Below are 14,607 nucleotides of genomic sequence, written 5' to 3'. Positions count from 1 at the left end.
TCAAATAAAACGGGCAGCTGGGTGGAGGAAAGGGACAGATGGGGAATCTATCAAATATTAGACTGTCAGTCAAGGGGCTGCTTGGCACAAGAGGTTGCTGAAAAGGGGGTAAACAACTTTGAAATGTTTGAGAACAACTCAACTAGAGGAATAGCTAAACTAGAGGAAAAACAGCTTGCAGGCCATGAAGCATACTTCACTTATTGATTCAGATTTTCTCTTTAATTTCAAATAATTATAATAATTAACAAAAGACATAAAATAGACATTAAACATTAAGTCATAAAATAATTTTAAATACATTTCCCTTTATTTATTCCTGGATGTCTTGCTATCTTGTCTTTCTATTTATTTTGGACATTATATCTGTTATGTTGCGGTGATAAAGGAATTTCCCCTACGGGGATCAACGAAATTTATCTTTGATTTCACATCTGTTTGAACTCAGGGACAAAGCCAGAATATATATGAAAATATTGCAGAAAGAGCAGTTTCCTGCATCAAAAAGAACGAACATATTTTTACTATTTAAGTGGCAAACAAACATTAAGTTAGTTGGTGAGAAGATGCAGAGGTTTACATGGAGGCAAATGATCAGCTCCCTGAAAGGAGCAGCCGAGGGGGGAGCAAAGTAAATAAGACTTTAACGCTGATTTTACCAGTCATATCCACAGAAATTAATAAATTACATAAAGAGTCCGATAATGACAGCAAAGTTAGTTCGCTCTACTGTCATGAAAAATGAACCACAGTCGCAACAACTGGTTTGTTGCTGACTTCAGGTACTTTAGCTTCTCATTTTAGCTCCAAGGTTGGTCTACAAGCGCTTGGCATCGACGTTAAAACAAGCTAGCAGCTAGCTGTTATAAGTTCCAGTCAACTCGGCAAAGACGGTGACATTAAGGGGGGAGGGGTGCCTAAAGGAACTTAGGCGATAAAACACACAAAATTTTGTTTGAGTGGACTGAAGTGTATCTTTCCAGCAGGCTGAACCCACAGGTGCTCTGACTCACCATGATGTTCGGCTAACAGTTTTCTCCTGAAGGCAATGTTGCCTTAACTCGCCATGACGTCACAGCCGGCAAACACTAGTCTTCTTTGACCGTTAACAACATTGTTTTCAGACTTTCAGACCGGTATTAACGAATAAACAACCCGGCCGGTCTTGGTTGATACTAACGACGTCAAAGGACATGTATGTCAACAATAAATTCATATTTGGGAGTGACAATGACAGAGGATGACACCTTCACTGGCTGCCTGCTAGCTTGTAGCTGCTACCTCACAGCTGGAGTCCCTCCCGGCTCCTCTGTGGGTGTCCTGTTGGGTTTCGTATTCCGTTTTTATTATTTACTTTTTATTTAAAACGTGTTAGGGGTTTTTAAACATAGCCTGCAGGCGCTCTCCTCTATATACTCCAATTAATTGAACAGCTTTGAAATGTGTAACCTAGTTTCGATTTTCCTCCCATTTTGTCTTAATTGCGTGCTGCTTATCGCCAGTTCAAGTAATTGAGTTGAATAAATGTGTTAGTTAAACAAACCCACTTCTAAATTTATTTTTAAATTTTGGCTTTCCTTGAAAATTGGGGGAAAACTCAAACTTCATAGAATACTGTAGTAATAAATTTTCAAAAGATATTTTCAGGGCGTTGTCTCAGTGATTCATGAGTTGAATCCAGTTAAAATCTCATGTTTAAATTTTTTGGTCAATCTTAAAATTGATCTGTATTTATTAAATCAAACAACAATAACCTACACATTTAAACACTTTTATTATCTTGTTGTCTAAAGTTTCAATGACCTACATGAAGAAATCAAGGGAGTATCATTTGAAGAAGCTTGGACAGATTTTGTTGGGAGAAAAAAAAAAGAAGAAAAAAAAAAAAAAGGATGTAGTGATTTCCACACATTACCAGAGGTCGTTTTAACGGTATTGTAATTTTTCATTGCACCATTTATAACTAGAAAAGTTATCACTTCAAAATGTGAACAATACTGAGCCTACGTCTGATTCGGAAGACAGTCAAATAGAGTAATAAACAGAAAGGATGAATTGTTGAAGCTCAGGAGCTTAAACTGTTTGCCTTTCACATGGAGTAACAATGAGTGTGACCATGTTTAAATGATGCATTTGATTAATTTACATGTATTTTTCTAGTGGCTAAACACAACTCTAGACAAAACAAAAGCAGGTTCAAGAATCACAGGAGACAGTGGTGGAAGACATCTGGTGTGAGTACCAAGAGACAAAAAAACTGTCATGTTGATTGAAGGAAGCGTGAATGCAGACCAAGCACTGGATCAAAAAATGATGAATGGTCATTAACTCAGGATCTCTTCATGAAACCCAGGAGATGGAGTGAGATAAAACATAACCTATTTTTGAAAAATAACTGCTTCATTCATGGCTACAAAGTAGTTCACTCAGGGGGATGTAAACGGCTCAGAGACTTCAGTCACATGCTCAAGATGAGGGCAAAAATGCTTTTTAGAAACATCGACCAAAAAACCCACAGAAAAAAAAAAAATCTAAATCATCAATAAAATGAGTAACCTCTCTTCCAGTCCTCCTAGGGAATCTTCTTAAGGCATTTGAAAAGTCACTGAAAGCTTATATTGGATGAAAAGTGTAGCTTAGCGTCCCATCGTTGGCATGGTGACAGCTGGGGTTGTCACGGTGGCATCCTCAGCTTTCCATTGGGATGTCACGGTCTTGATCTGAGTGTAGAACTGGATGCCCTGGAGATGAAGAGGCAACTAATGTGTTAGCTTGCTGTCATGGATTTATACGCTGGTCTTAAAATTGGAGCCAGACAGAAATGGAAACACTGTTCAACTTATTTTACCTGCTTGCCATAGAAATTGGTGTCTCCTCTGAATGAACCTCTGGAGCCAGTAAAAGAAAACATGGGAAGAGGAACGGGGATGGGAACGTTCACGCCAATCTGGAAAAAAAACAAACATAAAAAAGTTATACATTTCTCTGCAGGAGAATAAAGTAAAAAAAACATTTTTTATTACCTAGAACTGCATTAGAAACATACAAAATGTTTTTTCCAAGAGGGTGTCTGACACAGCAGCAAGGTAATTCATTCAGTCATTTTCATTGCCTTATATAATAAATGTAAGTCAAACAAAAAGAAAGGAGAACCGTTTTATGAGGATGGAAATTAAATCAGCCTTTGACAGATATGAAGTGTTGTTGTAAGACATTTTATCAGTTTATAACTTATCGGACTGGTGTGTATATAGAGATATCTAACTGGTTCTGATGTTGCAAATGTTTTTCTGCATTATCTTTAACATCTAAAGACAGCGAAAAATGTTATGATTGACAATTGACAGCCAAAAAGAAATTGTCAAAACAAATTGATAAATATATACAAACAAAGTTAGTTGAATAGAGAATATTTTAGGTGTAGATTTGATGTATTCAATACCAATTTCTCCGGACATTTAGCCCATTTTCTCAGCTATTTTCTTAGAAATTTTTCTCCAAAGCTAAAGAATAACAATGAATGGAGAACATTAAAAAGGCAACATGTGACAGAAACACATTAGGTGGTGATTCCCAGGCAACAAATTACTCTCCTTCATAAATTTCACAAAAAGTGAGAACGAGATTTAGATCCTGATATCGACAATGCGTGTTGATTTTAAACAAAGTAAAATCCACCTTGCAATTCCTTTTTTCCTTCCACCTTTTTTATAAATTCATTGGTCTCTTACTTTTCCGTCTATGACTGGCTTGGCAAAAGCGACAACCCCAGTTGCCACAGTTATAGAGTCATAAACAAGATTGCTTCATTTATAAAAACAAAAAGCCAACAAGACACTGCAGAGAGCATCATCATGAAATATTACTTGTCCGTATCCTACCTATATTTCTTAGATTTGAACTATAATGCTTCTTTTACAAATTTCGTTTCGCTCAAAAGTTTCTCACTGCTGAATAATCATCAAGGTTGCACAGTGATCACCAACAACAGAGCCTTTTGTTAATCAAAATCCTTCCCACGTCACTCTATTCAGCCTCAGATAGAACCTTCTCTCACCTGGCCGACATCAACCTCCTGGGTGTATTTGCGTGCGGTTGCACCGTTTGTGGTAAAGATGGCGGTGCCATTGCCATAGGGGTTGTTGTTGATTAAAGAAATAGCATCATCAAGACTCTCAGCCTCCAGGACAACAAGCACAGGTCCGAAGATCTCCTCCCTGTAGCACGTCATGTTCGGCTGCAAAGAAAATCATCACTTCCTCAAAATCACAAAAATGTCTTTTGAAATGTTGGACGTTACATGCTACGAGGCTTACCGTGACATTGCCAAGGATGGTGGGTCCAACGAAGTTTCCGTTTTCATAGCCTTTGACTTTGACTTGTCTCCCGTCCAGCAGCAGTTTGGCCCCCTCATCCACACCGCTCTGGATCAAACACTCCACCCTGGTCCTGGCCTCAGGGGAGATCAGGGGACCCACATCAGCTCCAGGCTGATCACCTTCAGGAAACATGTGCAACATTTACCATTACAGAGGGAAGCGCTCAGGACTCTTTTAAAACAAACAAACAATTTATTAAGTTTTTTTTTTTTTTTTTATTTGGAATGGTTATTTTGGAATGGTTATTTTGGAGTTTTCATTCTGTCAATGGCAGACTGCTTGCAAAGAGATGACCCTTGTACCGATCTTATTTGCACTGAATCATCTCAATCCAAACCGCTATAAGTGCTCATGAATTTCTCCTACCCAGACATTTTTTTGGCTTTTTTCAAAAGTTCCTAATGAGGAGCAGGTGTATGCAAGTCAGCTTGAGTAAAAAAAAAAAAAAAAGTGCTGACTCCATCCTTTTCTTCTTCTGAGCACTTTGGGTGTCATTTTGGTATAGCTAGTTTGAGTATTTTAAACCTCTCATAAAATCTCTGACACCATCTCGCCTAACTTCAACATACAGGCATTTGAATATGTGTTGGTGCTTGTCATGCTAGTAACAAACAAAATGAAGACACTTGTAGTTTCTGCGTATTGTTTATCCTCAAGTATTCTAGTAAGACACCGCTGAAAAGATCAACTGGATACTGAACCTTGCTGGGTGGTGTTTTCGCATCATTTCACTGAATTGATGTCTAAGACGGATTGAATCATGCACACAACCTCCTCGCTTGGCTGTCAGACTGAGTGACGGCAACGGGACGTCACCCCTTTTGAACTCAATCTGAGGGCAACACTCCTGTGGTTGATGTTTATTACGAAAACAGTGTCAAACAAATAAAAAAGGAACCAGGTATTGCTCGTCTAATTTCAGATATTGTTGTCATTGAAATGTGACACCAAACGCTGCGGGTTTATTTTCTGCCTAATCCCAGTGCTCAGTAGCACTCTGCCACCACGTTTTAGTCTCCAAAAATATGCTTTTTATGTCAAACGTCCTTAATATTTAAATGCTCAGCAAATACATTTTTGCATGTTTTTTTTAAAAAAAAAAAAAAAAAAAAAGGTACCTGCATTTACACGCAGGGATTTGGAACGCTCCACCAGGTCTGGAAGCCATTCACGAGCCTCCCCTACAAAAATAGCGGTGGACAGAGCCATGCAGCGCTGGCCAGCTGCTCCGAAGGCAGCTCCCACCAGTTGGTTGAGTGTGTTCTCCTTGTTGGCATCAGGCATCACGACTCCATGGTTCTTCGCACCCTGAAATGTAAAATGAATATCACAGTGCTGTCGAGATTCTTTCAGACTGAACATTAAACAGCACTAATTACCAGTTTTACATCTGGGTGATAGACAGCTACACACTGGGCTGTTTCCTAGGTAACTGGGACTGCAAATGTTTTGCTCTATGTTTTATGCTCTGACTGCAACAGTTTTATGTTCATGGGTTGTCAGCTCAATAATATTCACAAATGAGTCAAGTCAATTACATGACACATACACAAGTAACTTAAGTAGTATCTTGCGTTATGTATGTTAAAATGTATTTTCTCATGCCCATTTTTTGGCTTCTACCAAATTTTTTAACAAATTATTTTTTAAGATTTTTATTTTTTTTCCAAAGTTACTTCTGGTTCAATCGGGGTCGTTTTCATTGATTTTGACAGACAATTAATTAAATCAATCTAGGGGTTGGACAAAAAATTGGAAAAAATTGCATTTGGATGATGACAGTGACATAATAAAATGATATGTTCAAATATTCATAAAATTAAAATACAATATACTGATAAAAATCAATAAATAAATAAAACAAAAGTGTCTTCTGTGTTGCAAAGTACCATGTTTGACTGCACCCTCTTGCCGTTTTTGGAGCCCCGCTCATAAATATATTCTCCTGCTTGGTTTGAGCCCACAAAGCTGATAGCTTTGATTGCCGGATGGTCGCAGATGAAGTTCACGGCTACACAAAAGACATGAAAATAGTGTGAGTCCTCTTGAAAGATCTCATACATTTTTTAGGAGCTGTAAGGCAAAAGCGCAAAAGCCTTAGGCACAGAGAGTCAAATCTTGCCCAGAACACTCGTGAATTATTTGCAAATTTCAGCTGTCGATGTGATGGAACTTCCCATTTACATATTGCTTCGAGGTGGACAGGATTGTGGCATTTGCATCGTTGTTTTGGACAAAACCGGTAGCCCAATTGTACAACTCCTAGCCAAATGCTCACCTGCGTGCTGGCCGTGGATGATGTTAAGTGTACCATCTGGTGCGCCGGCATCCTGCAGCAGTTTGGCCAACAGCATGGTGCATCCGGGGACCCGTTCGGAGGGTTTCATCAGGTAGGTGTTACCACAGACCATGCCGATGGGGAACATCCATAAAGGAATCATGGCCGGGAAGTTAAACGGGGCAATACCAGCACACACGCCAATAGGCAGCCGGAAAGTGTAGGTGTCCATATCCTTTGTGATGGAGGGTAAGGTTTCCCCCAGCATGAGAAATGTGATGCTGCAGGCATGCTCAACCACCTCTGATGGAGAGAAAGCGGGTTATTATCTCGGATTAACAAATAATTCAAACAGGGAATTAAGGGCATTTTTTTTTCTTTTAATTTGAAGTATTAGGTTGTTTACATTACCATGCCTGCTTCATTTTGCACCACCGTTTAATAAACAGCCAATTACTCAAAAAATGAAAACCCTGCCTGTTAATTGATTATTTATTCCTTTAGAATAAACAACAACAACTTCAAGCAATGTTGGTCACATCACAGAAGAAAATGTCTAATGTTGGCAGCGCACCTGCAGATGTAGCCTGTCGTTCAGCTGATAAATGGAAGGTTAGCATGCCAAAATTATCTCTGCACTGCAAAGCTGGGATTGGTACCAACTACAAAAACACTTTGGCAGTCCATTACACCGTGGCCTGTATTGTAATAACTGAAATATATCTTCCATTATTTGCAAGGGCGCACAGCTCGTAATTTCTCAACATGATTCTTGTTGACAACAAGCTGCCAAAGTGAACAAGTGAAACTGGAAGAGCGATCTGCATAATTATCGTCATATGGAATGCAAATTGTGTTGCAGGAAGAATGTGGTGTCATTGGACTATCTGTTCGAAGCCACTGTCTCATAATGGGACAGAGTTTTAAGCCTAAGTATATCAAACTATGCAAGGGTGTCTTTGAAGTACAAAATAACAATGCAGACGTTTGAGCCCTATTTTGTCGTAAATAGTGCTAGAAGTTGAAAAAGCAATTGCACTATTAAACAAGTGCAATTAAAGGCTAAACAACGCCATTTATATTGGCTTCTTTCATGTATTATATCAAATATATAGAAAACACTCAACATTTTCCACTGCAAGTTATAATGTAATGTTAATAAAAACACTTACTGTTTCATACCGTTCAGTACTAAATGAGTGCTATTTCACTCTGCACACAAAAATAATGGTCTGCCAAAGATGCAATTTTGGGGGCAGGATAAGACTACTTTAGAAAACAGTTACATATTATTTCCACTCTCTACAATAAAATAATGGGTACTGGAATCCAAGATTAAAACCCGACCGACACATACCAGTCTGACAGGGTTTTTTTTTTTTTTCCTCATAGATACAAGCGATATATTATACTAAGTGCATTTACACCGCACATTTAATCTGCTAACTCGGTATTATCGGGCATTGTCGGTAATAGTATTTTAGGCATTTACATGAGCTTTTGCGATGTAGTATTAGGGGGAATAAAATGGTTCACATACTCTAGTCATATTGATCAGAAATGAAAAGCCAGAACAAAAACAAATCAAAGTGACTGAACACAAGAAACCACCTAATGGCTTACTGTGCGAAAGAATAATTGTACAACGGTGCACTCATAAATCTGGTGAAGGCAAAGGACACTGGCTTTTGGTGTACTTCTATATTATCAGCAAGTAATGTGTTGTGAGCATGTAAACAGACGTTTGCCAACAGGTAAAGTATTCAATCACCGGTGGTAAATTGAATCCACGGCACATAACTTCTTCCAAGACCAAACTATTTATGTGTTTGCGCATGCCAGAACGTAAGTCTGGTTTTCAGTTTGATACTTTATAAGTTTACAATTAGTTCTCTGAATAAAGCTGCTGCCTATTTTTCACACGGTTCTACACGGCGCTGGTTGAGAGGAGTGGGAGGCTGGAGTTTTGCAGAAGACCTCCCCGATATAATATTTAGAAAGATCAACAGACAGAAGAATTATCCATGCTTGCTAATTTGTCATTTGCTCTATCTAGACATGAGGTCAACGGTTTACTTACGAAGTCCTCGGAATACATCTCCCTCTGCATCGGCCAAAGTTTTGCCTTGCTCCAGAGTAATCATCTTAGCTAGCTCTTTCTGAAATATTACAAGAAATGTGTAAAAAAAAAAAAAAAAGTCCGTCATTGAATACTCTTTCGAAGACCCACACGCACTGGCTCTGAAACGGGTACACGGACCCTGGAAAATGCCTCGGTGCTTTGAACAATGAACTCTTACAATGTTGTCCTTGATGAGCTGCTGGTAGCGCAAGAAGATCTGCTGACGGCTGAGGATGGAGGACTCCGACCAGGACTGGAAGGCCCTGGAGCAGGACTCCACAGCTGCCAGCATTTCTCCCTGGGTGGCTTTAGGGACGCGTCCCACCACCTCATTAGTGGCCTGAGAAGCAGGGAAAAGTCCATCCAGAAAAGATGACTCAGGGCAGGAGAGGCGGTTACTATTTAATGCACTGTATCCATTAATATTAATTACGGGCTCGAGTTAACGATTATTTTTTCAGATTGTACTAATCAGTTTGTTATTTTCTTTGAAAGCCAATTAGTTCATTGGTCAATAAAATGTCAAGAAGTGCTGGAAAGTGCTGGTGTGTGTTTCCTAAGAAAGCATTTTTACAGTCACATGCAGTTAAAAAAAGACTATGCTACAAAATCAGGTTTTTGCCTTTCGCGGTGAATGTTGTTTAATCTAACAGAAAAGGATGGAAACAAATAGGCTTAAAGATGGACAAAGAGAACGTTTCAAATATGCAGATTCATATCGCAAAAAAAATCTAGGATTAAAAATGTCTTGGTTTGTCATCAGTAAAAAAAACATCTACTTTTAACATCTTCCATTTTTCGGAAAGGGTTTTTCCCTTTTGAATTTTGAGAAACTGGAGCAGCACATTTCTTAAAAATAAAATGAAAAAAATGTAAAAAGCTGGACAACAATTCAGGTTGGACTCTGACATTTTGGAAATAAATTATTTCTTTAAATTCAAAAAATACACCACAATACTGGTATTGCTTGATAGTACAGTCACATTCCACGCAACCCTTGGTGCAGACACAATACAATAAGTTAATCCCTGGTTGGCATCAAATCAAATGAACCAAGTAATTACTGCAGCTCTAAACAGAATTATTTGTGTTTTGCCCCTTTATGGGGCTGACAGTGGAGGCAATGAATAGAAATAAGAATGCAGACTGAACATGGATTCTTGTTTTACCAGTTAAAGCTTCTCCCCCTCTCATATCTAATATGCTCCCGTAGTACGGCCCCGTTTATTCAAAGTCAGTACTCACAGGGTTGTGAATGTCAAGCCATTCCGAGGTGTTAGACTCCATGAATTTGCCATCAATGAACAGCTTGGTGGTGGGCTAGAGGAGCACGGAGGAACACAATTACACCCTGTCTTGTCTGGTTACAGCAATTCGGAGATGATGCAGGTAGTCTATCCGTCATGGGAACACATGCCGCGACATTCAAAAGCTCTCAATTTCAGTCATTTCAGTCATCTGACTTGCTTTCCATTTATTCTAATCTCAGAGTTGATAGCTCAGATTATCATGTTATACATTAGATGTGTCCCAAATACATAAGCGCATAACCCCCCCCCCCTACACACACTCACAACAACACACGTTTTTCTAAAAGTGTCATTTTTGAATGCTGGCAACTCTGTCACTTCAATTAATTTGATAAGAGACATTTATCAATGCCATTGCAAACCAACAACAACTTGCAGTAATAAATGATAAATCATGGTAAATCATCGCTTAATACTGCGCTATGATATTATGATATAATCAGAGGCTTTTGTTCAGTTGGCATAACAGGTAACATTCACTATCCAATACCTGGTGTGGAATTACTCGAGTCAAGCAGTTTTCTAAAAATATAATGAGTATTGAAAAGTAGCTACAGCCTTTTTGATTTTTGTTTGGCTTTTTTTCTTTGTCTACAACAGCTGCCAGACTCTCTCGCCCCCCTTTCGCTAGAAGCCAGAGGAGAAGCAGAATGGATGCGGAGATATCCAGTTCTTTAGCGATTAACTTTGGTCTTATTGACCTAAAAGAATATATGTGCAGAAGAACGAAAGGAGAGAGACCAGTTGGCTGAGTGCAAGTTCTGCACCTGGGAAAACATCTCACTTCCTTATTCTGTGTGTGTGTGAACGGTCTTGGTTTTGCCTGACTCAGCCCGCTTTGGTCTTGGTCTTCAGTCTCGGCTCTACATCACTAATATATACCTAAACTGTACGAACATTTGAGATATTATAAAGTGCTATAGGGCACAATCTTAACATGTTCTAACCAACTCGGTTATGAAGATAGTGGCAATGCTTATTACTGCATACATTTACTTTAATGAGAGTGCCTACACTGTCAAGTTTCACTGCTCTGTTTTGTGCATTATTATCCACAAAATGAAGGTGTTGTGGGATGGAAGTGGGTACCAAAGGGAATAGGTTTTTTTGGAGCAGAGCTCCCTCACGCTGTAGTTAGAGCAGAGCTCTTTCATTAAACCTTGACAGATGTCTGTCAGAACAATTTTACAATACAATTTCCCGCCAAATAAAAAAAGCAACACGCGTCACATTTCCGCTTCTGCCAACTTCAGAGTCCTACTTCATCCAGTAGACTGCTGATATTGAATAACAACCGGCCAAACATTTACAGCTACTTGAAAGCAAAACAAAAGACCATTCACTGAGGCCGACGCTATGAGAGACCCTATTCATTTTTTTCAAAAAAAACTCCACCGTCAGTAAAACCAAGACCTTGGAAATGCTTTCGTGAGACTGATTTTAACTTCAAGATGAACTTCAAAAATCCCTACACGTGAGATTCTTCCCGTCACCCACAATTTAAAAAAAACAGCTCAAGGCATATTTCTGTCAGACCTGATTGCTGATATGTAATTTGTTCACCACCGACAGAAGCCTGTGGAACACAACTATATCCAACACGTTCGAAACACTCACTTGACTTAAAATACACTTTTTTGCTACGAACGTCTTCACTCATTTCGTCCGTGTTAATTCATTTACTTGTTCGTTAATTATCTAAAATGCCACATACGCAGGCATAGAACCATTCACTCCCCCACAACTTTGGGGAATTACGGGTTTCCAATTAAACCCCTGCATGTTTCTGGATTGTGGGAGGGAACCGGAGAAACGGGATCCTGCTTGCTGTGAGGCGGATGTGCTGACAGCTGCGCCACCATGTTGCCTATATTTACTATTCTAAACTGATTAATGGCTTAAAAAAAACATGATTGTGCAGCTTTTATTCATTCATGTAGCCCTGCTCTGTTCTCTGTTACATGAACTCAGACATGCTACAACAGCGGGTTCCTCTTTAAACATTTTATCAATCTTTAAGACACCAATAATGAGTGAGAGACAGCACGGTGATTATTCTTATTCTAAACAGCCAGTATCGGCCTCTCACTGATGTACATTATGGCTTGCATTAAAACATGTCAGCTCAATATTCAATGGCGATGAACTGCTTTGTATTCATTTCAAACACCTAGATGTTTTCTTGCACACAACGTGACATCTCTTGTGAAATTGGTATTCTGTTCCCCTTAATCCAGTGTTTTGATTTGAACACGATCCTGATTTGAACTCTTTTTTTTTTTTATTATTATTATTATTAATATGTAATGCAGTCTAACAACAAGACACATACAAGTGGTGCAGCTGGCTATTGCAAACTATTCAGCCGTTTAACATTTTGAAAATAGCTGTGACGACAACCACTGTGTAAATGACTCAAATAAATATCTGCTGATTTCAAGATATAGAACATGTTTACTCCAAACATCTGTATCAACCCTAATAATCCAACATCAATTGCTTATGATGAAAATATTCCAGATTCATGTATTGTTGTTGTTAGATTTAGGCACTTATGGCACTGTAGGCAATTACAATTTTTATCTTACAGAGCACTGGGTAAACACGTGTTGTATAAGTTGTGCTCCACACAGTGCAGGAAAAAAAAACAGGGTCGTTGGACAAGGTGATTGTTTAACAAGCAGGTTCGGCAGTTGCAGTCTTGAAAGCCCTGAGCAAAGTCCAGAAGTCAGTGCAGGTTGAGACCCTAACTGGAAAAAATAAATGAAGAAACACCCTCAACCACTAATCTCTGAGTTGGTGGCTTAGTCTCTGGCACCTCCTGTCCATGTGTCAAGTGTCCTTGGAAAAGACTGAACAGCGGGCTGCTGCCAATGAGCAGGCCATTACACTGCCTGTCACCATTACCATATGAATAAGAGGTAAAGGTGAAAGTTGTAAAATGCTTTGAGAGCCATTCAGGGAAAATAAGTGATCCATACTCATTGGTTTACTTACCATTTTAGACCTGATGCATTTAAGAAACTATTGTGCTTTCGTCACTTCATTGACATGAGGAAAAAACTGATAAAAACAAACATTTCAGCAGTCTTTCGAGTTTCTGATATCCCTATATATCTGAAAGGTGAGACTTAACAATTAGTATCAGCACATATGTGAAATGAATCTGATAGCCAGGGAATTTATTTGGCCTAAGCTTGTTCTCGAATGTTCAGTTTAAAAAAAAAAACAAGGTCACGAGTAAATGATATCGTGAAATGTTTTACTAAATTGATAAATCAAACCCAGTATAGTATAGGGATTTGCACATGTTAAATGCATAATTTGAGTGACGATTACAGATCCCTGCAAAAAGCAGAATCAATCACAGCTTATTGCAGAGCATACTGATTTACCCATCAACACTCCTGTTAACAGAAAGTAAACAGGTCTGAATAGCAGAATAGGTATAGACTTTATCAGAAAATTATCAAGAGTTCAGTGCTAGAAGCTTCAGTGCAAGGTTCTGCTCATGATGTAACAGCATGCTACTCCAGTGAGCTACACCGACCCCGCTCTTACTTTTCAGGACACAGCTAAAAGTAAAGCAAAGCAAAAGCATGACATTTTTCCAAAGCGATTTGCCTCACAAAGCCATTTTGCTTCTGCAGATAGCATTATTTCATCAGCTACTGGTTTCTCCTGACGGTTGTGCATTGCACTTTCTAGTTAGGAAATGATTCTGAATACACTTACCACCGTGGAGTAACACATGCGACCCAGCTGCAAGGGAGCCTGCACGTAAAAGCAAGAAAAATCGACATTTAATGGGAGAAAAGCCCACAAAATGAAATTCTTTTTGTATTGTAAGCCACTTGCACACCGCACAAACGTGCAGTTCAAGTAGTGCCAAACACTTTTTAGCTAGCCACTTGGGTTGTAGGCAGCTGGAATTTGCAAACGCGTCAATCACAAAAATAGTAAAAAGAAAAGCTTTATTAATAAACTTTACCTTCTTGTTGTGTATAACGGACCGGAGCAGGACGGCTGCCATTTCGGCGAATAAAGTTTATTATTGTTCCAGATCCGAAGCCCTTCAGTCGACCCACAAGACACCACAGTGGGAATTTTGGCTAGCAGACGGTGGCGGTGGTGATTTAGCTACAAGATCTACAAAAGTCTCCCAGCGTTGATTTGAATGGGAATCAACGCGGCATATGTTTTGTTAATCTGCGATGTTGCTCCTGACGTTGCTCTGTGCGTTCTTGTAATGTGGGCGGGATTAACTGAGCCCGACAGCCAATCCCTGCGCGGTATTATCGGCCACCCCAAATCTCCGGAAGCCGATTGGCTGATCTCGCAAATACCGCTATGGCAGTAGATTGAAATTTTCGGTCGTTTTAAAAGATTTTATTTTATTTTTTGAAGTTAAACAAGAAACTAATTTCTCTAGACATTTTTTTTTGTTGTTGTAATTTTCAAAAATCGGTTAGACTAAAATCAACTGTAATTTAAGGGAAAATAAATGTGTGGTAGGCA

The 14,607-nt window shown here is 39.1% G+C and overlaps 1 protein-coding gene across 1 annotated transcript; it reads right to left on the bottom strand.

Moving 5' to 3' along the window:
- Nucleotides 1-1,757: 1,757 nt before the first annotated feature.
- aldh6a1 (aldehyde dehydrogenase 6 family, member A1) lies at nt 1,758-14,211 on the bottom strand. The gene is made up of 12 exons (XM_086166678.1): nt 14,081-14,211; nt 13,825-13,863; nt 10,025-10,099; nt 8,958-9,119; nt 8,738-8,816; nt 6,658-6,960; nt 6,269-6,390; nt 5,498-5,687; nt 4,317-4,498; nt 4,058-4,237; nt 2,849-2,947; nt 1,758-2,741 (listed from the first exon to the last, which is right to left on the bottom strand). The coding sequence occupies exons 1-12, from the start codon at nt 14,120-14,122 to the stop codon at nt 2,637-2,639; spliced, it is 1,578 nt and encodes a 525-aa protein (XP_086022804.1). The 5' UTR covers nt 14,123-14,211; the 3' UTR covers nt 1,758-2,636.
- Nucleotides 14,212-14,607: the final 396 nt, after the last annotated feature.

The sequence above is a fragment of the Fistularia commersonii genome, chromosome 20, assembly GCF_037954325.1.
Source record: "Fistularia commersonii isolate RoL2024-O1a breed Wild chromosome 20, RoL_Fcom_v1.0, whole genome shotgun sequence".
In the NCBI taxonomy this organism is placed as follows: Eukaryota; Metazoa; Chordata; class Actinopteri; order Syngnathiformes; family Fistulariidae; genus Fistularia; species Fistularia commersonii.
This window is presented reverse-complemented; position numbering and strand designations above follow the sequence as displayed.

What these genes read in the sequence shown, in the direction of transcription:
- aldh6a1 (XM_086166678.1), bottom strand. Translation starts at nt 14,122, where the DNA reads ATGGCAGCCGTCCTGCTCCGGTCCGTTATACACAACAAGAAG. An exon ending in CCGTTATACACAACAAGAAG is followed by an intron (nt 13,864 to 14,080) that starts GTAAAGTTTATT and finishes TTTTACGTGCAG; the next exon opens with GCTCCCTTGCAGCTGGGTCG. An exon ending in AGCTCATCAAGGACAACATT is followed by an intron (nt 8,817 to 8,957) that starts GTAAGAGTTCAT and finishes GTAATATTTCAG; the next exon opens with AAAGAGCTAGCTAAGATGAT.